General features: G+C 44.7%; 1 protein-coding gene across 11 annotated transcripts in view; it reads right to left on the reverse strand.

Moving 5' to 3' along the window:
* The window catches only part of mrtfba (myocardin related transcription factor Ba), a 324052-nt gene that overhangs the window by 105462 nt on the left and 193099 nt on the right, over nt 1-25491 (reverse strand). Inside the window, exon 1 of one of the 11 annotated variants that reach the window (XM_072481801.1) lies at nt 15053-15556. The exons of the other annotated variants lie outside the window; for them this stretch is intronic. Coding sequence (XP_072337902.1) covers nt 15053-15107 — 55 coding nt within the window. The 5' untranslated portion in view covers nt 15108-15556. Of the gene's footprint in view, nt 1-15052; nt 15557-25491 lie in introns of those variants that run through there. 11 annotated transcript variants of the gene reach the window in all.

Here is a 25491-nt window from a genome sequence, read left to right on the forward strand (position 1 = left end):
TTCAAGGTGCTCAGTGATAATTGAGTCCATCCTTTCTAATTCTCCTGCAAATGATATTCGTTTCAGTGTCCATGTATCATATGCTCCCCCTCTTCACGTTAGAATTTTACCTCGAGAAAAACAATGTATTATTTATAGCCGTACTAACTGCAATATTCTTTTGCAAACCAAAGCAGGAAGTGCTTTAGTTCAGATCAGCTAGAGTTGTTCTTTTTATTTTAAGCTCTTTGGTTGCTTAGATACCCAAAATCAATGCAATGTCACTGTTGGTGGCATTTCATCAAAACAGCTGAGCGATCCTAGACAAATAAAAACAATGAGGACTCTTCACTACTCAAGCCAAATCACTTCAAAAATTACAATTATAATAATCTTTGTCATCACAAGTACGCTTACATTAACACTGCAATGAAGTTACTGTGAAAAGCCCCCAGTCGCCACACTCCGGCGCCTGTTCGGGTACACAGAGGGAGAATTCAGAATGTCCAATTCACCGAACAAGCAAATTATGTTTCAATGTGATAAATGATTTAGCAGAAATTGCAACGATTTTAATGGCAATTTTCTGGGCTGTGAATCACTTTAAAATTGTGCACCAAACCGTCTGCAGCCTCGTTCTAGGGTTGAGAGGATTGGCCTCCATCAACCACAACAACATTATTTTGTTCCAGAAGTCACTCTAGCCAATGGAGAAACTTCCCCTGAGCTCCCATGATTTCCGTTTTGCCAGGGTTCCATGGTGCCACATTTGATTGACCGCAGCCTCGCTATTAGAAGCAGTCACTGTCACTCTCACCTCTGGAAACCAAGTTGTGTGTCCATCTTTGGAGACAAATATTTCTGGTAAAACCCAAATTGACCATCAATGAGCCATTTATTGGCTACTAGGTGCCGCATGATAGCACTGTTGATGACTGCGAGCATCATGCTTTGATTAATGAAAGTAGATTGAATGGGTTATAATTGGTTGGGGAGGCAGTGGTGTAGTGGTCTTGTCACTGGACTGGGCTAGTAATCCAGAGACCCAGCGTAATGCTCTGGGGACCTGGGCTCGAATCCCACCACAGCAGGTGGTGAAATTTGAATTCAATAGAAATGGAAATAAAAATCTAATGATGACTGTGAAACCGACTGAACCCAACTAATATCCTTTAGGGAAGGAAATCTTTCCTGGTTTGGTTGACTCTAAATGCCCTCTTAGCAAGCCACCCATCCCGTGATGAATGAATAGGAAAAAAAGATTGGATTTGTTCCAGAAAGGGCATCTGGACAACTTTGAAATAGATGCCAGGTGCTTAGTTAGGGCACACAGCTAGTTCTCGAGCACAGCTCCGCATCACTGTACTCAGGATGTTTTTGGGACCATTTAAATGTATCCAAAGTCTTTAACCATTTCTTGATGTCTGAATGAAATTAGCTGAAGTTGGTGATAAAAGGATCACCCATTTGTTAGTTCTGGTTGAATGTGATTGCAGATACTGGGCCCTGTCATTGTTAAGAATGGAGAGGTCCCTCCTTCTACCAGTTTCTTAATTGATCATCACTGTTCACAACTGGATATGGTAGGGTTGCCGAGCTTGATCTGATTGGTTAGTTTGTTTTCTCTGTCTTATGCTGTTTAGCATGTATGGTAGTCGTAGTTTCATCAATCTGACACCTCTTTCACATACGCCTTTTACCACTGCTGCCTTCATTCAATGCTCATTGAATCAGGATTGGTAACCGGATTTGCTGGTATAAAGGGATAAGGAATATGCTGGGCCACGAGGTTACAGATTTTGGTTGTATTTGGTTCTGCTTGTGTTGATGGTCCACAGTGCTTGGAGTCTGAATATTTTGCTGATAGTTCTTTTCCATTTAGGGTGTCTCAGTGCGAGCATGGGACTTGGTCTTCATATGGGTGCGAGGTGTTTCCTCCTACCAATATTGTTATGGATAGATACATCTGTGACAGGATGATTGGGGAGGGAACCAACTCGGCTATTTTCTCCCGCTCGTTCGCCCGTTAATTGTTGCAGGTCCAGTCAGATGGTTAGGAGCTTTAGGTTAACTTGGTTAGTGATGATATTATTAGATTACTCTTGGTGATGGACATTAATGTATCATCCACAGTGTATTCTGTGCCCTTGCTACCCTCAGTGCATCATCTAAATGATGGTCAACATAAAGTACTAATTCATCAGCTCAGCGAGGGCAGTAAGTGGAAATTAGTAGGATGCAATGAGGGAAGAAACAACTTATATTCATATAGTGCCTTTAATGTAATAAACCATCCCAGTGCTTTATTTACAGGAGCATTATAAAACAGCTAATGACACCAAGCCGCAAATGGAGATTTAGATCACTTGGTCAAACAAGGAGGTTTTAAAAGGAGGAAATTGAGGTGGAGGGAAATTCCATATTTTGGATTGGAACGTTAAAGGAAGCTTGGCCAGGTGGGCTGGTGAAAGAGAGGGACAAGGCAGAGACAGAAGAAAGAAAGAGAAGGATCGGTGCAGTGAAAAGTCAGGTAAGGACCTGGGACTCTCACTCCCTACTCCAAAGAGGACTCTCAACAGCCAAAGTCCAAATGAGGGCAAAGGATTTAAGAAAAGTTTCCATCCACCCTTTCATCCTTTTTTGATACAGAAGTGGTGCAAGAGAAAGAGAGAATTGCAAAGAGAGTTACATCCTTCTTCAAGAAAGGGTGCAAAGATAAATCCAGCAACTACAGGCCAGTCAGTTTAATTATGGTAGTGGAGAAGTGTTTAGAAATGATAATCTGAGACAAAATTAACAATCACTCAGACAAATGAGAACTAATGAAAGCCAGTATGGAATGCTGCAAGTGTGTCCAATTAATTTGATGGGGTTTTCAATGAAGTAACATAGATCAACATGATTGATGAGGGTAATGGGGTTGATGTGGCGTACATGGACTTTGATAAAGTGCCACATAACAGACTTGCCAGAAAAGTGAAAATCTCGGCATGAAAGGGACAGTAACAGCACGGATACAAAAATGGTGAGTGACAGAAATCAGAAAGTAATGACAAATGGTTGTATTTCAGACTTCAGAAAGGTTATTAAGTGAGGAGAGAGTAGCTTTCATGGAGGCCCAGCATGGACATGATGGGTAAAAAGCCTCCTCTGTTGTTACAAAGAACAAAGAAAAGTACAGCACAGGAATAGGCCCTTCGGCCATCCAAACCTGCGTGACCATGCTGCCCATCTAACCTAAAACCTTCTAAACTTCCGGTGTCCGTTTCCCTTTATTCCCGTCCTATTCATGTATTTGTCAAAATGCCCCTTAAACGTCACTATTGTACCTGCTTTCACCACCTCCTTCCAGGCACCCACTACCCTCTGTGGAAAAAGACTTCCCTCGCATATCTCCTCAAAACGTATACCCTCGCACCTTAAACCTATGTCCCCATGTAATTGATTCTTCCACCCTGAGAAAAAGCTACTGACTATCCACTCCATGCCCCTCATAATTTTGTAGACTTCTATCAGGTCGCATCTCAACCTTCATTGTTCCAGTGAGAACAGAGTTTATCCAACCTCTTCTCATAGCTAATGCCCTTCATACCAGGCAACATCCTAGTAAACCGCTTCAGTATCCTCTCCAAAGCCTCCACATCCTTCTGGTAATGTGGCGACCAGAATTGAGTACTATATTCCAGGTGCAGCCTAACTAAGGTTCCATACAGCTGCAACATGACTTGCCAATTTTTATACTCAATGCCCTGGCCGATAATGGCAAGCATGCTCTATGCCTTCTTGACTACCTTCACCTGCATTGCCATTTTGTGACCTGTGGACCTGTACACCCAGATCCCTCTGCCTGTCAATACTGTTAAGGGTTCTGCCATTTACTGTATATTTCCCACCTGTATTAGACCTTCCAAAATTATCTCACATTTGTCCGGATTAAACTCCATCTGCCATCTCTCCGCCCAAGTCTCCAGCCTATCTATCCTGCTGCATCCTCTGGCAGTCCTCATCACCATCCGCAATTCCACCAACCTTTGTGTCGCCCGCAAGCTTACCAATCAGACTAGTTACAGTTTCCTCCAAATCATTTATATATACTACAAACAGCAAAGGTCCCAGCACTGATCATTACCATTTTGATTTTTAAAATATTTGTTTGGGATGTGGCTAGGTCATCATTTATTGCCCATCCTAATTGCCCTCGTGAAAGTAGTTGTGAGCTGCCTTTTTGATCCTCTGCAGTCCACGTGGTGCAGGTACACCCACAGTGCTGTTCGGGATGGTTAAATTCCTTCAAGACTCTTTAGAAGTTTAATACAACTGAGTGGCGTGCTAGACCATTTCAGAGGGCATTTAAGAGTCAACCACATTGCTGTGGGTCTGGATCACATGTAGGGCAGACCAGGGTAAGGACAGCAGATTTCCTTCCCTAAAGGACATTAGGGAACCAGATGGGTTTTTATGACAATTGACAATGGTTTCACGGTCATCTTTTAGACTTTTAATGCCAGATTTCTTTTTTATTGAATTCAAATTCCGCCACCTGGTGGGATTCAAACTCGGGTTCCCAGAGCATTAACCTGGGTCTCTGGATTACTATTCGAAAGGCTTGTGTTAATACAAAGAGTCAAGACCTGATATAGGCCATTGGAAATATAAACTTCCATGCCCTTTGCAGTCAGCGATCCCAATGTTGAAAGGTAACCAACCAACCAGGTCTTGTGAGACCAGAAATAAGGCCCACCATAATGTCCAAGCCAGCGTCACGGACAAGAGTCGAGAATAGAAATGCTGTCTGAGACACTTTCCAAGACACTTGCTTGGCCAAGGAGACCTGGTACTACAGCTGACCAGGGATCAGGTTGGGGGGTGAATTTATGCTCAATGAGACTTTGTGCTACACCTCGTGGTATTTTCTTCACTCATTTTCAGCCCTTTGCTTGCAACGTCTTGCAATTCCGTTTATTTTCAGCAATCTGAAAAAACAGAATATTGTCGAAATGTGAATTTTGCAGGTTTCCACTGCATACTCACTGTGAAATGAACTATTAAACCAGCTTTATGTACAGCCTTAAATAGATCCACATTAGGCTTATGCAAAAACAAAACCATGTTTAGAAAATATATTGCGTCATCAACTTTTGTTCTTCTAGGAACATGCTCTCCTTTAACATGTTTTGTCATGTTAAGCCAGTGATCATTATAATTTAGTACTTAATAGGTCACTTCCTGACATCCAACAGTCACAGAGCTGGGGCAAGGAGATCATACTAATATACCAATGGCAAGAGTTCAAAAATAATTTCCACAAATATGAGCCGCAAAGCTTGTAATTGTACTAAACTACCAGCGAAGCCTTTCAGAATACAGGGTTTCACTGTCAAAATCTGCAATGGACAATGTATTTAGCCACAAAGGCTCTGTGAACACTCTGGCAGCCGTTCACCAAAATACTTGGAAACTGCCCGGACTGAATATATTTTTAAATTCAAAAAATGTACTACTTCTGTATGGACTATGTCATAATGATATCTCAAAAATTGGGCATTCCATTCCAACAAAAATTAAAGAAATCTGAAGAAATATTCATTTAAAAAAAGATGGAATATGTAGAACTTTTCCCATGTGCTCCACATGGAGTTCCCTACAAAATAAAACCTGCATTATACCTCAAGGAGTCCACTGAAAAGAATAATAGAGCCAACTGACAGACTTAACAATAATTTGTACAGGTTCATTTTTTTTCCAGCTGTAGAAGAATTTATGGTTTAATTTTATAAAACATGAAAATGTCAATATCGCAACGAGGTTTTGTTGACATGAATTTGTAATAATGTGAGATTGTGAGCTGGCAGCCGCCCCGGGGAGGGGAGGGGGGTGGCAGGACGTCGGTGAAATCAAAGGTGTGGCAGGTGATGGACATGGATAATATAGAGGATCAGGAGTTGCGTAATATAGAGCCAGAGGTAGCAAGTCTCTGCTACTGAAATAGCACAGTGGTTAGCACTATTGCTTCACAGCTCCAGAGTCCCAGGTTCGATTCCCGGCTTGGGTCACTGTCTGTGCGGAGTCTGCACGTTCTCCCCGTGTCTACGTGGGATTCCTCCAGGCACTCCGGTTTCCTCCCACAAGTTCCGAAAAACGTGCTTTAGGCAATTTGGGCATTCTTCAGTCTCCCTCCGTGTACCCAAACAGGCGCCGGAGTGTGGCGACTAGGGGCGTTTCACAGTAACTTCATTGCAGTGTTAATGTAAGCCAACCTGTGACAATAATAAAGATTATTAAAAACACAGGGTGGAGGGTGGGGTTTGGAGATGTAGCATTGAACACATGGGGCGAGATGTCGCCCCGTGCCCCGCAGTGTTTTGCTGCAGCAGGGGCAGCCCGCCATTGGCTGGTGGCAGGATCTTCTGGTCCCACGGTTGCCAACGGTTTCCCTTTGTATGGACCCCCTGCCACCAGGAATCCCGTGACGGGGGTTCGCTGTCAGCAATACCAGAAGATTCCCCCAACGTGAATGGCTGGAAAATTCCGGCCAATATCTAAAGTAGAGGGTGGAACAAGGCGAGGGAATGCTGTAAAACCTATGGTCTGATAATATTCCAGCGATATTACTGAAGGTTTGTGCTCCATAACCTGTCTCACGGTTAGCCAAGCTTCTCCAGTACAGCAACAACACTGGTATCTATCCTAGGCCCCACCATCTTAGCTGCTTCATTATAAGGTCAGAAGTGGAAATGTTTGCTGATGATTGCACATTGTCGAGCACCATGTGTCATTCCTCAGATGCTGAAGCAATCAGTTCATGTCCTAACAATATCCAGGCTTGGGGTGACAAATGGCAAATAACATTTGAATCATGTGTCAGGAAATGACTGTCTCCAACAAAAGAGAATTTAACTATTGCCCCTTGATATTCAATGAAATTACGATCACTGAATTCCCCCACTATAAACATCCTGGGGGGTTATTGTTAACCAGATCGGAACTGGGCTAGCCATGAAAATACTGTGGCTACAAGAGCAGCTCAGAGGCTGGGAATCGTGCAGTGAGTAACTCACCTTTTTTAAATTCATCTACGGGATGTGGGCGTCGCTGGTTAGACCAGCATTAATTGCCCATCCCTAGTGGCCGCTGGAAAATCTCAGCAGGTCTGGCAGCATCTGTAGGGAGAGAAAAGAGCCAACGTTTCGAGTCCAGGTGACCCTTTGTCAAAGCTGTGGGTTTCCCAGGTGTCTGCTACACTTGTCCTTCTGGATGGTAGTGGTAATGGGTTTGGAAGGTGCTGTTTCAGGAAGTTTGGTGAGCCACTGCAGTACATCTTGTAGATGGTACACACGACTGCCACTATTCGTCGGTGGTGGAGGGTTTGAATGTTTGTGGAAGGAAGAGCAATCAAGCAGGTTGCTTTGTCCTGGATGGGTATCAAGTTTCTTGAGTGTTGTTGGAGCTGCACTCCTCCAGGCAACTGGAGAGTATTCCGTTACACTCCTGACTTGTGCCTTGTGGACAGTGGACAGGCTTTGGATGGGTCAGGAGGTGAGTTACTCGCCGTAGGATTCCTGGCCTCTGACCTGCCCTGGTAGCCACAGTATTAATATGGCTAGTCCATATCAGTTTCTGATCAATGGTAACCCCCAGGGTTTGATTGTGGGCGATTCAGCAATGGTAATGCCATTGAATGTCAAGGGGCGATGGTTAGATCTTATCTTGTAGGAGGTGGTCTTTGCATGACACTTGTGTGGCAAATATAACTTGGCACTTGTGAGCCCAAGCCTGGATATTGTCCAAGTCTTGCTGCATTTGGACATGGACTGCTTCATTATCTGAGGAATGGTGCTAAACATTGTGCAGTCATCTGCAAACCTCCCCACTTCTGACCTTATGATGGACTCCCCAAAGTCTGTCCACAATCTACAAGCACAAGTCAAGAGTGTGATGGAATATTGCTCATTTGCCTTGATGAGTGCAGTTCCAACAACACTCAAGAAGCTTGAAACCATCTAGGAAAAAGCAGCCCGCTTGATTGGCACCCCATCCGCAAACATTCACTCCCTCCACCATCAATGCAAAATGGCAGCAGTGTACACGATCTACAAGATGGTGAACTGCAGGAACTCACCAAGGAATCCTTCCAAACCCACGACCACTACCATCTAGAAGGACTAAGGTAGCAGACACATGGGAACACCACCACCTGGAAATCCATCCAGTCACTCATCATCTTGTCTTGGAAATGCATTGTCATCCTTCACCATCACTGAATCAAAATCCTGGAACTCCCTCCCTAACAACATGGTGGGTGTACCTACACCACATGGAGTGCAGCGATTCAAGAAGGAAGCCTACTATCACCTTCTCAAGGGCAATTAGGGATGGGCAATAAATGCTGCCCTAGCCCGTGATGTCCACGTCCTATGAATACATCTTTTAAAACAGGAGTAGCTACGACAGGTGGCGGGATGTGACCAAGGTGTCATTTGGTGATAAAGGCCATTACAGCAGCTTGGAGGTGTAGGTGGGGATAAATGCCAGGCTGGAAGGCTTCAGTAAGGGTCACGGTACTGCTAGCCAAGTTTTTATTGAAGTTATGATATCAATGCAACCATCTTAATAAGGTCGTGGATAGAAAGAACCTTGTTGGAAAGCAAAGGTACATTCTGGAGGGCAAGTAGAAGGAATTGGTTAGGACCTGGAGCAGCAGCTAAAATGTGTACAGAAATAGACAGAGAATTCAAGTTGCATAGGCATGGCAAAAGTCAGGAGAGGCACATCTTGCGTAGAAATAGAGGACATAGAGACGACGATATGTGGGAGTCCCAAGCCACTTGCGCATTGTAAAGATGAGTCAGTGGCAACAGAAGCTATTCAAGTCAGCACAGGGTCTCCACATTTCATTCAGGTGTTGAGTAAATGAATAGAGGAAGAGCAGGGTCAATATTACTCTTGTGAATCACCTTGGGATAAACCTTCTTACTTTGCGTTGGGATATTTTTGGGTGGATGGGGAATAATCAAGAATTTTGGTTATATCAGTACTCGTCTACAGAATATTTTGTCATTTCACACTTCATTTGGCTATTCTCCCAATCCCTCCCAAGATGATGCTTTTCAGCTTGATAGAGATGCCTTCTTCATTTGTAAAACTAGCCAGTGATTTTTGGCAATCTATTTCAACAGGTTGTGGCATCACAACCTAACCCAATCTTATGCCCACCTGACCTTTACATGGAAACTTTTCCTTGGGGTTGAGTGAATAGCAAGCAAAAACAGGAACAGTGAATAATATGTTTTTCTGGTTCCTTAACTCAGGGACAAGGTGTTCAATTTCAGCATCTATCCTACAAGAGAGCAACGAATTCAGAACCAGTAATAAAACTAATTGAAGGAATTCTCTCCTCTGCAGCAGAATAGTGGGGCACTCTGTTTTGGCCCTGCACTCGATAACCCACTGGCCAGAGGGTTGGGGACATTCCTGACTCAGCCAACCCTAGAATCCACAACCGAATTATGCAAATCTCAGGCAGTTAATTGGCTGCAGTCTTGGCTTCTGCCCCTAGAAAGGAGAATATCCCACCTCTAAAAGCTGCCAGCCAATTGGAGACCTGGCAGCTCATCAAATCCATCAGCGTCACCAGGAGCGGCAGCCACTGTTGGGACTGCCGCAGACCCAGGGGCCGACAGCGGACCCAGGGGCCGACAGCGGACCCAGGGGCCGACAGCGGACCCAGGGGCCGACAGCGGACCCAGGGGCCGACAGCGGACCCAGGGGCCGACAGCGGACCCAGGGGCCGACAGCGGACCCAGGGGCCGACAGCGGACCCAGGAGCCGACAGCGGGCCCACGGGCCGACAGCGGAACCAGGGGCCGACAGCGGACCCACGGGCCGACAGCGGAACCAGGGGCCGACAGCGGAACCAGGGGCCGACAGCGGAACCAGGGGCCGACAGCGGACCCAGGGGCCGACAGCGGACCCAGGGGCCGACAGCGGACCCAGGGGCCGACAGCGGACCCAGGGGGCCGACAGCGGACCCAGGGGGCCGACAGCGGACCCAGGGGCCGACAGCAAACCCACAACAGGATACCCTCGAGCCAACAGCAAACCCACAACAGCAGACCCATGGGCCAACAGCAGACCCACGGGCCAACAGCAGACCCTCGAGCAACAGCGGACCCACGGGCCGACAGCAGACCCACGGGCCGACAGCGGACCCAGGGGCCGACAGCGGACCCAGGAGCCAACAGCAGACCCAGGGGCCGACAGCGGACCCTCGAACCAACAGCGGACCCACGGGCCAACAGCGGACCCACGGGTCAACAGGATACCCTCGAGCCAACAGCGGACCCTCGAGCCAACAGCGGACCCACGGGCCAACAGCGGACCCCGTGTCAACAGCGGACCCACGGGCCAACAGCGGAAAGGAGCTTTCGGTGTCTAGGGATCCAAGTAGCTAGGAGTTGGGGGGCCCTGCACAGGCTCAATTTGACGCGGTTGGTGGAGCAGATGGAGGAGGATTTTAAAAGATGGGATGTGCTGACACTCTTGCGAGCGGGTAGGGTGCAGTCGGTCAAAATGACGGTCCTCCCGAGGTTTCTCTTTGTGTTCCAGTGCCTTCCCATTATGATCCCAAAGGCCTTTTTCAAATGGGTAAGCAGGAGCATCATGGGATTTGTGTGGGCGAATAAGACCCCGAGGGTGAAGAGTGTGTTTCTGGAGCGTAGCAGGGACAGTGGGGGGCTGGCGCTGCCGAATTTGTGCAGCTATTATTGGGCAGCCAATGTGGCGATGATCCGTAAGTGGGTAATGGAGGGAGAGGGGGCGGCGTGGAAGAGGTTAGAGACGGCATCCTGTGTGGGCACGAGACTGAGGGCGCAGGTGACGGCACCGCTGCCGCTCTCGCCGACAAGGTACACCACGAGTCCGGTGGTGGAGGCAGCGCTGAAGATCTGGGGGCAGTGGAGGCGACACAGGGGCGAGGTGGGAGCCTCGGTTTGGTCCCCGATTCGGGAGAATCATCTGTTCGTCCTGGGAAGGATGGATGGGGGGGTTTCGGAGCTGGCATCGGACAGGGATTAGAAGAATGGGGGACCTGTTCATCGATGGGACGTTTGCGAGCCTAGGGGCGCTGGAGGAGAAGTTTGGGCTACCCCCGGGAAACACTTTCAGATACATGCAAGTGAGGGCGTTTGTGAGGCGGCAGGTGAGGGAATTCCTGCTGCTCCCGGCACAGGGGATTCAGGACAGGGTGATTTCGGCTGTATGGGTTGGAGAAGGCAAAGTTCCGGCGATTTACCAGGAGCTGAAGGAAGAGGAGGAGGCCTCGGTGGAGGAGTTAAAGGGCAAGTGGGAGGAGGAGCTGGGGGAGGAGATAGATGAGGGTCTGTGGGCTGATGCCCTGAGTAGGGTTAATTCTTCCTCCTCTTGCGCCAGGCTCAGCCTAATACAGTTCAAAGTTACTCACAGAGCGCATATGACAGGGGCGAGGTTGTGTAGGTTCTTTGGGGTGGAGGACAGATGTGGGAGGTGCTCGGGAAGTCCAGCAAATCACGTCCATATGTTCTGGTCGTGCCCGGCATTGGATGGGTTTTGGAGGGGTTTTGCGAGGACTATTTCCAAGGTGGTGAAAGCCCGGGTCAAGCCGAGCTGGGGGTTGGCATTATTTGGGGTAACGGACGAGCCGGGAGTGCAGGAGGCGAAAGAGGCCGGTATTCTGGCCTTTACGTCCCTGGTAGCCTGGCGGAGGATTTTGCTACTATGGAAAGATGCGAAGCTCCCTAGTGTGGAAGCTTGGATCAATGACATGGCAGGGTTCATCAAGCTGGAGAGGATAAAGTTTGCCTTGCGAGGGTCTGTGCAGGGGTTCCTCAGGCGGTGGCAACCGTTCCTTGACTATCTCGCGGAGAGTTAGGAGGAGGTCAGCAGCAGCAGCCCAGGGCCGGAGGGGGTGTGTGGGGGGGTTTCCCTATTGGTGTTTTTAAATGTCATATGGGGGGTTATTATATATGGGGGAAATCCAATGTATAATTTTTGTATAATTTTTGATTGTTGTGTTCTTGTTTCTTTCTTTTTGTTGGGGGGTGGGGGGGGGGGGGGGTCTGTTGAAAATCTGTTGAAAAATTTGAATAAATAGATTTAAAAAAAAAAATGAAATGAAAATCGCTTATTGTCACAAGTAGGCTTCAAATGAAATTACGGTGAAAAACTCCTAGTCGCCACATTCCGCCGCCTGTTCGGGGAGGCTGGTACGGGAATTGAACCGTGCTGCTGACCTGCTTTGGGCTGCTTTAAAAGCCAGCTATTTTGCCCTGTGCTAAACCCTGTGTTTCTAGGTTGAAGAGTTTGTTTGGCGTGCATTAAGAAGTTCCGTTGTTAAAGGGTACTTGCGACATTAAGTGCAAACCCTAAATTTCTGTTGAGAGTTTCAGTGGTGCTGGATCCCAGATATTAGGTAATAGTCACACTTAAAGCTTGAAAAGATGAGCGTTATGTTTAACATTTGCCATGCTGTCTTGTACAGTGGAAGGGCTGGTTTGAACTGGTTGTTATACATCACATGAATTAGTGCAGTCATGAAATGTGACACCCTCAAACACTTCCTCATAATTAGTTCCTGGTTAATTAGTTCCTAGCTCTTTACAGATAATACAAAATATATAACAATTGGCAATTAGAGTGCAAATCCAGGAAGTTCTTAACATGTCCAGTAGATTCAGGGTGAGCTGCTTTTTATGTGAAGCAAATAAGAAGAATAATAATCTTTATTAGTGTCACAAGTATGCTTACATTAACACTTCCTGGAGATCCTCTCCACTTTGAGCCGGCAGTTTGCGGTGTCGATGGTAGCCATGATGTGGAGATGCCGGCGTTGGACTGGGGTGAGCACAGTAAGAAGTCTTACAACACCAGGTTAAAGTCCAACAGGTTTGTTTCAAACACTAGCTTTCGGAGCACTGCTCCTTCCTCAGGTGAATGAAGAGGTATGTTCCAGAAACATATATATAGACAAATTCAAAGATGCAAGACAATGCTTAGAATGCGAGCATTTGCAGTTAATTAAGTGTTTACAGATCCAGAGATAGGGGTAACCCCAGGTTAAAGAGGTGTGAATTGTCTCAAGCCAGGACAGTTGAAAGTCTGACCAGAGACTAATGGAGTCTTGCATGTGGTCTAAGGCACAAAATAGCTCAACTGAGTAACTGAACAAAACCGTTACCCACAATTTCCCAGTACCGGACTTACCCTTGGACATTACTCACCCTACTGAAATAATTGGACCTTTCAGAAACAAAATTAAACGTGCAATGTTATTTTGATGCTTAGTTCTGTAGGTTTTTCAGATTCTATTCTATAACATTTAACATAATAATAATCTTTATTGTCACAAGTAGGCTTACATTGTAATGAAGTCACTGTGAAAGTCCCCTAGTCGCCACATTCCTGCGCCTGTTCGGGTACACCGAGGGAGAATTCAGACTGTCCAATTCACCTAATACGTCTTTCGGGACTTGTGGGAGGAAACCGGAGTACCCGGAGGAAATCCACGCACACATAGGAAGAAAGGCATGGGCAGCATGGTAGCAGAAGTGAATAGCACTGTGGCTTCACAGCGCCAGGGTCCCAGGTTCGATTCCCGGCTGGGTCACTGTCTGTGCGGAGTCTGCACGTTCTCCCCGTGTCTCCGTGGGTTTCCTCCGGGTGCTCCGGTTTCCTCCCACAGTCCAAAGACCTGCAGGTTAGGTGGATTGGCCGTGCTAAATTGCCCTTACTGTCCAAAAAGGTTAGGAGGGGTCATTGGGTTACGGAGATAGGGTGGAAGTGAGGGCTTAAGTGGGTCGGTGCACACTAGATGGGCCGAATGGCCTCCTTCTGCACTGTATGTTCCATGTTCTTTCTATGTTCTAGCCTAAATCCAGCAACTCAAAAGAAATCTCTTCTTTGCTCAAGCTTGTTGGCCAATTTAAACATTAATAACGCTATGCATTACAAACTCACCATTCTTTTCCAGCAAGATTTGGACCAATATTTTATTTTAAACACTAAAAGTTAAGAGGAGAAACAAAACATTCTAAAACGAATCTAGCTGGAAGCAATCCACTTTGCATCTCACCATTGACATTTGTGATATTGAACATGCTCGGAAATAGCCAATTAATTCAAAGTACAGAGGTGGTTTTTAGTAACACCCTAGGGAAAAGCTTGTTCCCAGTAATCCTGATGGATTTAGCAATCTTAAAAGTTTGATGAATGCTGTTACTACAGCCTAAATGTACAGCATTAACCTCTGACATGCCCCTCGTGACCTTGCTCATATCCCCTCAGGCCATATTGTCATCATAAATGTTTTCATTCGGTCCTGTGAACATTCCTGTCCTCTTACCCCCAATTCTGCAGACTTTCTCACACAAAAGAAGTTCTACGACATTCACTAAAGGACAGACCGACTAAAATTTCATTTTAAATAATCATAAAGTGAATGAGCAAAAGTGCTCTGGGCAATTAAAATCTTCATAGAAGTTACAGCTTGGGTATATAATCCAGATGTACATAACAGCAGTTCATGCACAAACAAATCATTCCTGTTTATGATCCAGTCTTGTACTTGTCGGTTTTTAAGCTGTCCCAGCACACTTTCAATAATTTGTCTGTGATGCACGGGCAACGTCTCTCATATCGTAACCGTTTGGGGTTCAAATAACCTAAATTTAGATTCTTGTATTTGAATATATTACTTCACTTGTGTTATTTTAACTCGACAGCACTAGTCACTGGAATGATTTGCTCAGTTTAATGGATACACTCCACATTCGCTGCCTACCCTTCATTTTGAGTAAACAAGAGGAACATTAACCTAGCAATGAGGCGCGTCCACTGTACATTTGATCCCTAGACACAGTGCTACCCAATGTTTCAAAGTTCTCTCCTCCCAAAATAATTAATCGGTAGCACAATGAAGCTCAACAACTTCAGTCTAAAGGAAATCAACGCAGCTAGTCGTGCAAACACAGCTTGGAAATAAAAAAAACATTTTGAATTAAGAAACCCGTCCCTAAAGTCACAGAAAAGATAAAACATTCACCTGATTTAAATTTAGTTGGCAACACAATGAAGCTCTCTGGTTCCAACAGAGCCATCTGTTAATGCCTGAAATCTCACAGAATCCCGGTACTTTGCTTCTGATTTGCAAATTACTTCCATTGAAGTACGTAGAAAATATGTCAGGCATTCCCGTTTGCACAGCAAAAGCCTGCAACAGGACTGCAGGAATCTGTTTTTGAGAGGCAGACCAAGACCTGGCTGTTGCGAGAGTACCAATCAGATCAACCCCGATACAGAAAGCAGTCAGTGAGTCACTTTCAGCCCCCTCAGGAATCCTGCCAGACACCAATTATCCACAGGAACTGCTGCCTTTAGACACAATCTTGAAGGTCCTTGTGGTTTAGGATTTCAATAGGAAGATTAAGCCATTTCTTTCCTGCAGATCACCCGGTAAAACCGCTACAAAGATGTCAGTTCTCATAAACCCATTTCACTCCAATCGGTTTTTCTTGCCTCACAACAAGCTGAGAGGCCACGTCAGATCCACTTTCAAACTGCTCCAGTACAGATAACACACTGACGGATTGATAACCACCAATGGAAGCTTGGCATGCTAATGTTACAAAAGAATCCACATGTTTAATGCCCGATCAATCTGGCTTCTATTATGCAATCAACCCCGAATGCTAACTGCATCTAAATCTAATTTCTAAACCAAATGGTTTAAACTGAGATTGAGAAATATGATACAGTACAAACTGACCACTGCTTAGTCAGGAGAATTACATGTGGTTTCTGAGTGAAACGAGTTAAGCTGGACACAATCATAACTTTCCAAGAGGCTTGCACAAATATAACAGGAAACCAGGGAGGCACCACACCCAGAAACAAATTTTCTCAGAGACCTTTCACCAAAAATCAGTTTTCCCTCAGTGTAATACCCTCACCATCTTTATTTGTGTACTTATCCTGCGTACAGTGCAAAATGGGTTCATCAGCACTGAAACAATTTCAGATCGTCTCGTGCCTGTCTAAAATAGCAATAATAACAGATGTCAGGGGGCAGGCTATTTGTCCAATGGGCTGGCCAGGAAATGTGGATATGACATGGGACCCAAGAAAGGAAAAAAAAAGGTTTTTTAAAAGCACTAGCCAGACAATTAAAAATAAAATATATGATTCAAAATTTAATTTCAACATTCTGAATTCTCCCTCTGTGTAGCCAAACAGGCGCCGGAATGTGGCGACTAGGGGCTTTTCACAGTAACTTAATTGTAGTGTTAATGGAAGCCTACTTGTGACAATAAAAATTATATTTAAAAAATAAAATTAAAACGACAAATGCTTAAAAGCTACAATAAAAACAGGAAATATATTCATCTGTAAGTAGCACCCAGACCTTCCTGTCGCTTCAACTCACCGTCCCGCTCCCACGTCCACATGTCCGTCCTTGGCCTGCTGCAATGTTCCAGTGAAGCCCAGCGCAAACTGGAGGAACAGCATCTCATCCTCCGATTAGCTACGTTACAGCCTTCCGGACTTAACATTGAGTTCAACAACTTCAGACTGTGAACTCTCTCCACCATCACCCCATTTTTATTTCTATCAATTTATTTCCATTTCTTCCATTGATCTGTTTTCCCTGACCATTGTCCACCCCTCCCCCCCACCCCACTTGGGCCACCTGTTCCTAGTTGCCCTTTGACACACTGCTCACCTTTGTTCTGCCATTCACACATTCTAATCTCTTTATGTGCCACTATCAGCTCCCTTCTTAGCCTTAATCACCCCCATTTACATTCCTTATGTCTTCTGTCCCCGACACCTTTGTCAATCTCCACCTATCGCTGGCCTCCTAGCCACTTCCCCCACCCCCCTTTACAGTATAAATCAGACTCTATTCCCAGTTCTCTTCAGCTTTGACAGAGAGTCATCCAGACTCGAAACGTTAGCTCCCTTCTCTCTCCACGGATGCTGTCAGACCTGCTGAGATTGTCCAGTATTTTATGTTTTTGTTTCAGGAAATATATTGGTCAGTCAGCATGCGAATGAAAAAAGGGTGAACATTTGAACTATAGACCCAAAATATAGTGAGGAAGATTGTACCAAAAAACATATTTCCTCCCTTCAGATCCTGGTGGCCAGCTCTTGTAAATCAAATCATTCTACAGCTTTCTAATGTTTAATAATGGGGCAACACAGTGGCTAGCACTGCTGCCTCACAGCGCCGAGGTCCCAGGTTCGATCCCGGCTCTGAGTCACTGCCCATGTGGAGTTTGCACATTCTCCCCGTGTTTGCGTGGGTTTCGCCCCCACAACACAAAGATGTGCAGGGTAGGTGGATTGGCCACGCTAAATTGCCCCTTAATTGGAAAAAAATAAATTGAGTACTTTAAATTTAAAAAAAACTGTGGAGGGTGCAGTGTCTCTGGGAAGAACAACGAGCACTGCCGACTGAAGTGAGCAGCAGCTTAAACGTTATGGAGAGCCTTGATGGTATTAAAATGTCCAACAGCGTTTCATAGGAGTTCAAACATAATCGGGCACCGAAACACAAAATTAAAAATGAGGATAGTTAACAAAAAAAACCTACTTCTTGATCAAGCTTTAAGGAGTGGCAGGTTTAGAAGAATTTCCAGAGATGAAAGCACACATCCCTGGAGTGAAGGAAATTGAGGATGTGCAAGAGGTCAGAATTGGAGGAACATAGAACATTACAGCGCAGTACAGGCCCTTCGGCCCTCAATGTTGCGCCGACCTGTGAAACCACTCTAAAGCCCATCTACACTATTCCCTTATCGTCCATATGTCTATCCAATGACCATTTGAATGCCCTTAGTGTTGGCGAGTCCACTACTGTTGCAGGCAGGGCATTCCACGCCCTTACTACTCTCTGAGTAAAGAATCTACCTCTGACAGCTGTCCTATATCTATCTCCCCTCAATTTAAAGCTATGTCCCCTCGTGCTAGACATCACCATCAGAGGAAAAAGGCTCTCACTGTCCACCCTATCCAATCCTCTGATCATCTTGTATGCCTCAATTAAGTCACCTCTTAACCTTCTTCTCTCTAATGAAAACAGCCTCAAGTCCCTCAGCCTTTCCTCATAAGATCTTCCCTCCTAACCAGGCAACATTCTGGTAAATCTTCTCTGCACCCTTTCCAATGCTTCCATATCCTTCCTATAATGCGGCGACCAGAATTGCACGCAATACTCCAAATGCGGCCGCACCAGAGTTTTGTACAGCTGCAACATGACCTCATGGCTCCGAAACTCAATCCCTCTGCCAATAAAAGCTAACACACCATACGCCTTCTTAACAACCCTCTCAACCTGGGTGGCAACTTTCAGGGATCTATGTACATGGACACCGAGATCTCTCTGCTCATCCACACTGCCAAGAATCTTACCATTAGCCCAGTATTCTGTCTTCCTGTTATTCCTTCCAAAATGAATCACCTCACACTTTTCTGTATTAAACTCCATTTGCCACCTCTCAGCCCAGCGCTGCAGCTTATCGATGTCCCTCTGTAACTTGTCCTTCCGCACTGTCCACAACTCCACCGACTTTAGTGACATCTGCAAATTTACTCACCATCCTCTACGCCCTCCTCCAGGTCATTTATAAAAATGACAAACAGCAGTGGCCCCAAAACAGATCATTGTGGTACACCACTAGTAACGACTCCAGTCTGAACATTTCCCATCAACCACCACCCTTTTGTCTTCTTCCAGCTAGCCAATTTCTTATCCAAACTGCTAAATCACCCTGAATCCCATGCCTCCGTATTTTCTGCAGTAGCCTACCGTGGGGAACCTTATCAAACGCTTTACTGAAATCCATATACACCACATCAACTGCTTTACCCTCATCCAACTGTTTGGTCACCTTCTCAAAGAACTCTATAAGGTTTGTGAGGCACGACCTACCCTTCACAAAACCGTGTTTACTATCTCTAATCAAATTATTCCTTTCCAGATGATTATACATCCTATCTCTTATAAACCTTTCCAAGATTTTGCCCACAACAGAAGTAAGGCTCACTGGTCTATAGTTACCGGGGTTGTCTCTACTCCCTTTCTTGAACAAGGGGACAACATTTGCTATCCTCCAGTCTTCTGTCACTATTCCTGTAGACAAAGATGACTTAAAGATCAAAGCCAAAGGCTCAGCAATTTCCTCCCTAGCTTCCCAGAGAATCCTAGGATAAATCCCATCCGGCCCAGGGGACTTATCTATTTTCACACTTTCCAGAATTGCTAACACCTCCTCCTTATGAACCTCAAGGAGCGCAGATATATGGAAAGGTTGTAGGTTACAGGGGGGAGACTTAATTTATGACCCTTCATGACGTGCACTGAAAAGGTAACTATGTGGACATGCAACATTTATCGATTAAGCATAAAATAATAATTTGTCTCTCTGGGTAGGCAGCAACGTAATGGGACAAGCACAAATTACTCTTTCATCCTTCAAACAATCCCAGGCCTACATGAAATGAACAAAGCTGCATTATAATGACCATGTTTATGGCACGCCTGCTTCTCATTTGGGAAGGTGACAACTTTGCAGAACTATTAAACTAAGCAGATGTTCATTCATGAGCTCCAGACTGCGGCATTGTCATAAGGCCGAACTCAATATGGTTAAAGACAACATGTCTAAGTAGACTTTAGAAACAAACTGTGTGCCAGAAAGCCTGAATTATACATTTTTTTCTCAGCTAATATGGTGGGATCTCCATGTCAGTTTATTGCTCTGTTGCGATTTCAGTTAGTTACAGGTATATACCTCTGTTTCAGTTGTAATTGGTCAATTCATGTTGATTATTTCCATTTTATTAATATTTGAGAAGGAAAAATTATTCATCTTCTGTGCACCTTGGGAATTCAAGCATGCCACCATGTATTACATGTCCTAAATTTCATAGGAACAGCTTCTTCCCCACAGCTACAAAACTCCTCAACGACTCCCCCTTGGACTGATCTGTTCCCTGTAGGAACACTATTCACGACGCCCTATGCTGCTCTTTCTCAATATTTGCTTTGTTTGGCCTCTTGTTCCGCTCTGTAACCAATCACTGTTTGTCGATGTACCATTTGTCAATGTTCTGTTCTGATTGTTCTTTTTGTCTATTATGTACGTACTGTGTATGTTCCCTCGGCCGCAGAAACATACTTTTCACTGTACTTCGGTACATGTGACAATAAATCAAATCAAATTTAATGACAACGGAGTTTGCTCGACTGCCTGTCACATTCAGGTTGAAATACAGTATTGAAACAGGAATCCGATTCAGATTGTATTACACATGGAACATGCCCCTGACTACTCAATCCTTTGACCTGCACTGAGGTTCTCGGTCTAACTGTAGAGCAAGAAATCAAGGAGCAATTATATCTTCAAAAAAACACCGTCCATTTAGTTAGGCGTCATGGAAGAGGGGCAGGAAATAGCATGCATTAGTACCCATCGAGTTATTTAAAGAATGCATAGAATGAAAAGTATCATTAATAATAAGCTGAAATATCATTTGTATTTCACTTCATTTTAATATTTAAGTCATCTTAGAGCCATTTTGCGTGATCATTATTTTTGCTCCAATTGCTTGTTTCATAAATAAGAATGCATATTACAAAGGTCAGCCTGTCTCGCGTCGTCACCTCACTCATAGCATTTTTGAGAAGATACCACATTTGTGTGCATCTTATTCCTTGGATGATTACCCTTGAACCAGGCAAGCTGGAAAAGAAACCAGGTCATTATATGAAAATAAGCAGCACTCAGAGCTGTCAACGGTGCGGAAAGATTAGGAGTGAGATGTAGGAGCCAAAAATGTGAGGCAGATTGTAAACACTCTTTAAAAAAAAATACAGAACTGTTTATTTTTCAGAGTAGGAAAGAATAAAAGGTTTTTTTTCCCAAACAATTGAGTTTCAGGAACTCCAACAATTATGTTACAGATTTTCAGCTAATATGTCTTCTCTTGTAAATTAAGACAAATTTTAGTGCTGATGACAGGCATTAAATTGCTGCCCTCTTTTTTTGTATTAAATTGCTATCATTTCATTGTGCGGCCTGTGGTCAGTGTCACAGGAAGCATAGAGGTTCCTGATTCTGTAAGCTAATCATTCGATCGAAAATAATTGTTCTAATTGTTTAAAACCTTAACTAAATCCTGCTGTTTAAAATCACTTGCCTTTCCTTAGTTCAGAAATTGCTACTGTTTATTCGATGGAACATTGATAAAACTGGTAGCATTGGAGTTAAACACGGTTTGAAGGATATTTAGGTTTTACAGCACTTGCTAGTTATTCAGTAGTAGGAGGCAACAGTTGTCAACTTCTAAAATTAGCAGGAAGGTCACAGAAAATGAGAAGAAATAAATTTCAAAGCTTAATATTTGAAAACTGTAATCTATACTGGAGGGCGATATTCTGGCCATGTTGCACCCGGCGCAAATCCCGCGATATCGGGAGAATTGTGGGAGAAGCTTGAAAGGGAATCTGCGGCCAACACTGTGCGATGCTCCCTGTCCACTGCAGCTGACGTGATCTGGTTCACACCCTCACTGGGTCTGAACCAGATTAGTATATTAAAAGCTGCATCACCATATTCAAAATTGGCTTTAAACCAAAATTTCCCGTCTCCTGGCATTCTCCCATCTGCTGGTGCAACGTGAAGCCGGTGGGAATCACTACTCGTCTCCTCCACTGGATGACCATGCGGGGGGGCCTCGGCGGACATAATAGCTCCCGGGTGGTCGGAAACATGGCAGGGCAGTGCCATGGCACTTTCCCTGGCACCCCAAGCTGAAGTGCCGATGCCAGCACCACTGGGTGGCAGGCCTTTAGTGTCACTATGAGAGCGGGGGACCTGATCGCTGATGCCAGGCCTGCTGGTGTGTTTAGATGCCACCATGAATGCCAATGCAAAATCTCTCCCCCTCCAAAAAAAATGGTTCTGGTGCCATTTGCACCGATTTTGTGCCAGAAATGACACCTACAACCATTTTGTGGGAAAATTCCACCCACTATTTCCACATTCCTACTTAAATACTCATAATAAAGATTCTCCTGACTCTGATTTAAGCATTTTGACATAAGTCTTACTGGATTTATTACAATCAGGCTCCTGAAAATAGACAGCATTATGGCAAGGCAGAGGCTTTTCAGAATTCTAGGGCACGATGACTTAAGGCCATAAGACATAGGAGCGGAAGTAAGGCCATTCGGCCCATCAAGTCCACTCCACCATTCAAACATGGCTGATTTCAACTCCATTTACCCGCTCTCTCTCCAGAGCCCTTAATTCCTCGAGAAATCAAGAATTTATCAACTTCTGTCTTAAATACACTCAACGTCCCGGCCTCCACCGCCCTCTGTGGCAATGAATTCCACAGACCCACCACTCTCTGGCTGAAGAAATTTCTCCTCATCTCTGTTCTAAAGTGACTCCCTTTTATTCTAAGGCTGTGCCCCCGGGTCCTAGTCTCCCCTGCTAATGGAAACAACTTCCCTACGTCCACCCTATCTAAGCCATTCGTTATCTTGTAAGTTTCTATTAGATCTCCCCTCAGCCTCCTAAACGCCAATGAATATAATCCCAGGATCCTCAGATGTTCATCGTATGTTAGGCCTACCATTCCTGGGATCATCCGTGTGAATCTCCGCTGGACCCGCTCCAGTGCCAGTATGTCCTTCCTGAGGTGTGGGGCCCAAAATTGCTCACAGTATTCTAAATGGGGCCTAACTAATGCTTTATAAAGCTTCAGAAGTACATCCCTGCTTTTATATTCCAAGCTTGTCAGTACAGCCATAAAGAAGAACGTAGGCTAAGGACACAGTTGTTCAGAGTTCGAATAGAGGAAAATGCAAGTGGAGGAAGGGACTGGGGAAGGGTACAGTCGGAGTGGTATGATGAGTCAAGGCCATCATGAATGAATGCACTGGACGTGAGAATGGATAAGGGACGTAATGCATGACAGGGCACTACTTTCAATTTCCATTTTTGAGATTAAGCCAGTCCGTTTGACCCGGAGATGAACTTCTCCTTGCCAAATCCATGCCATCATCAAGACCACCTATTTCCACCTCTGTAATATCACCTAGCTTTACCCTGTATCAGCTCACCTGCTGCTGAAGCCTTCATTCATGCCTTCACTACCTGTAGACTCAACTATTTGTTATGATCCCAGTTAATGTCACAACTGGATGGGAAGATCCCAGAATGGAACCCTGGCTCAAATGACAGCAACTTTTTAAAACTAAAACATGGAGGAACAGAGTCACAGGGCTGCTAATTAGATGTAGCAAGGAAAAAGATTTATTAAACATGAAAAAATTGGATGATGCAATACTCCTTTACTCCCCCTCAGCTTAACAAATACACAGATTTAAATATTAACACAGATTACAAAGTACATCTTAAATTAAAATAGTCTCATTAACACAAAGACCCTTTTAAACACACAAGATGACTGTGGTCAAATACACACTCTGCTCTGAACCCAGGTTAGTGTCTGTGGATTTCTCGTCAGAAGCCCCTCAGATGATTGTCCCATGAATGTTTCCAAACTCCATTCTCAAAAACATGCTTTAAAATCTTCTCCCAATAATTAGCGATTTGCATTCTGCAATCCAGTCCAGATTTTCCAAATGACACTTTTAAACAAAGCTTTTGCACCACTTTTAACAGCGAATCCATGATTGTACGCCAACCCCTTAGGATTTTTGTCTTGACTGCTTTTACACAAATCCAAGATCCAGCCACTGATTTCCATAGTTATTTCAACTCACGTTTCACAGGTTGTAGTAAAATCTCACAAACCTGAAAATCACTTCAGATACCCTTCTGGCAATTCTATATTATAGTACCCCTAACCTCTTGAAAATTTCCCATTTATCTATTTTCTTTAATTAGCTGCTTTTCAGATTTCTGCACTTGTTTTCTTAGCCACTACTCTATGATATGGGATTTCTTCCGGCAAAGATGAGAGGCAGGGTCCCCTCTTAATTCTTCAAAACCACTGCTTCTAGCAGAGCTCAGAGAGCTGCCTTATCTCTCACTAACTGCAATCAAATTAGCTAAACTAAAACTTAAAAGCTTTCTCCCTTACAAGGCCCCAGTTGCTAAGCAATGCCCACATACTTCTGTGGCCTATTTATTTTTCATGCCATAGCCCTCTCTAAGCACAGTAGAAACACAGTTGAAACATAATCAACCTCCACACATACAAACACCTTGCTCAGCATGAACCTAACATGGAGAGAAGAGAGATATGCCTGTACAGTACCTAGACACTGCCCCCTGGCACCCTGTTCTGCCTATTGGCACCCTGGCTCTGCCCCCCTGGCCAGGGTGCCGGGCAGTACTGGTGGGCCGTTGGGGGAACTCCATGTGTGTGTGTGTGGTGGGGGGGGTCAGTGAGCATGTGGGGGTTCATGGATTTACCTGCCCCTGCCCCCCCCCCCACCAGTGTGGGCCTCTCAGCAAGCATGCTTATACATAGAATGGAAAATTCCCCCCAATATCTTCTTAGGTAGTTGGTGTCAAATTGTGTTCCATAACGCCCCTGTGAAGCATCATGGGATTTTTATCATGCCAAATCTGCTATATAAATATAAGTTATTGTTGCTGCTCCATAATTTTATTTTTGTGGATTATTTTTCTTCAACAGCAAATACTGAGAAAATAACTAGATGAAAATGGCTTGGAGAATTAGTTACTCAACCTGATAATATGAAGGAAAAGTATTAAACTACGCAGCAAAATTGGTGTGATCACAGAGACACTCTTGTTAACCTCTGATCTCAATCCTCCTCATTTCCTCCATCTGACTCAATTATCAAGCAAACATCATGCAGAAATGGAGATAGGGCAAAGTAAGTATTAAAAAATGACGACAATTATATGTAACTTTTTGATTTTTAAGAAAGGTACTAATGGAAAGACACTCTCTTAAATACGGTAAAAGTTACACAAATGTGCCAGATAATGAACTGCCTAAACAGATGAAGAGATCACTATGAGGAAATCAATATGCATTTTGAACGTTTAGTGATGTGTATTAGTAATGGTATCATCTGATTCAGCTCCTGCCTTAGTTCATCTGCTGCTGATAACTTCATTCATCTGTTAGCTCTAGACGTGAATACTACAATCCACTCCTGGCCTGCCTCCCATGTTCTGCACCCCCCATAAACCGAAGAGTCAATGAATACTCTACTGTGCTGCCCCGTGTCCTAACATACACCACCTCTACACAAAGCAAAAAACAAACAAAGAACAAAGAAATGTACAGCACAGGAACAGGCCCTTCGGCCCTCCAAGCCCGTGCCGACCATGCTGCCCGACTAAACTACAATCTTCTACACTTCCTGGGTCCGTATCCCTCTATTCCCATCCTATTCATGTATTTGTCAAGATGCCCCTTAAATGTCACTATCGTCCCCGCTTCCACCACCTCCTCCGGTAG

Source organism: Scyliorhinus torazame, chromosome 17, assembly GCF_047496885.1.
Source record: "Scyliorhinus torazame isolate Kashiwa2021f chromosome 17, sScyTor2.1, whole genome shotgun sequence".
Classification (NCBI taxonomy): Eukaryota; Metazoa; Chordata; class Chondrichthyes; order Carcharhiniformes; family Scyliorhinidae; genus Scyliorhinus; species Scyliorhinus torazame.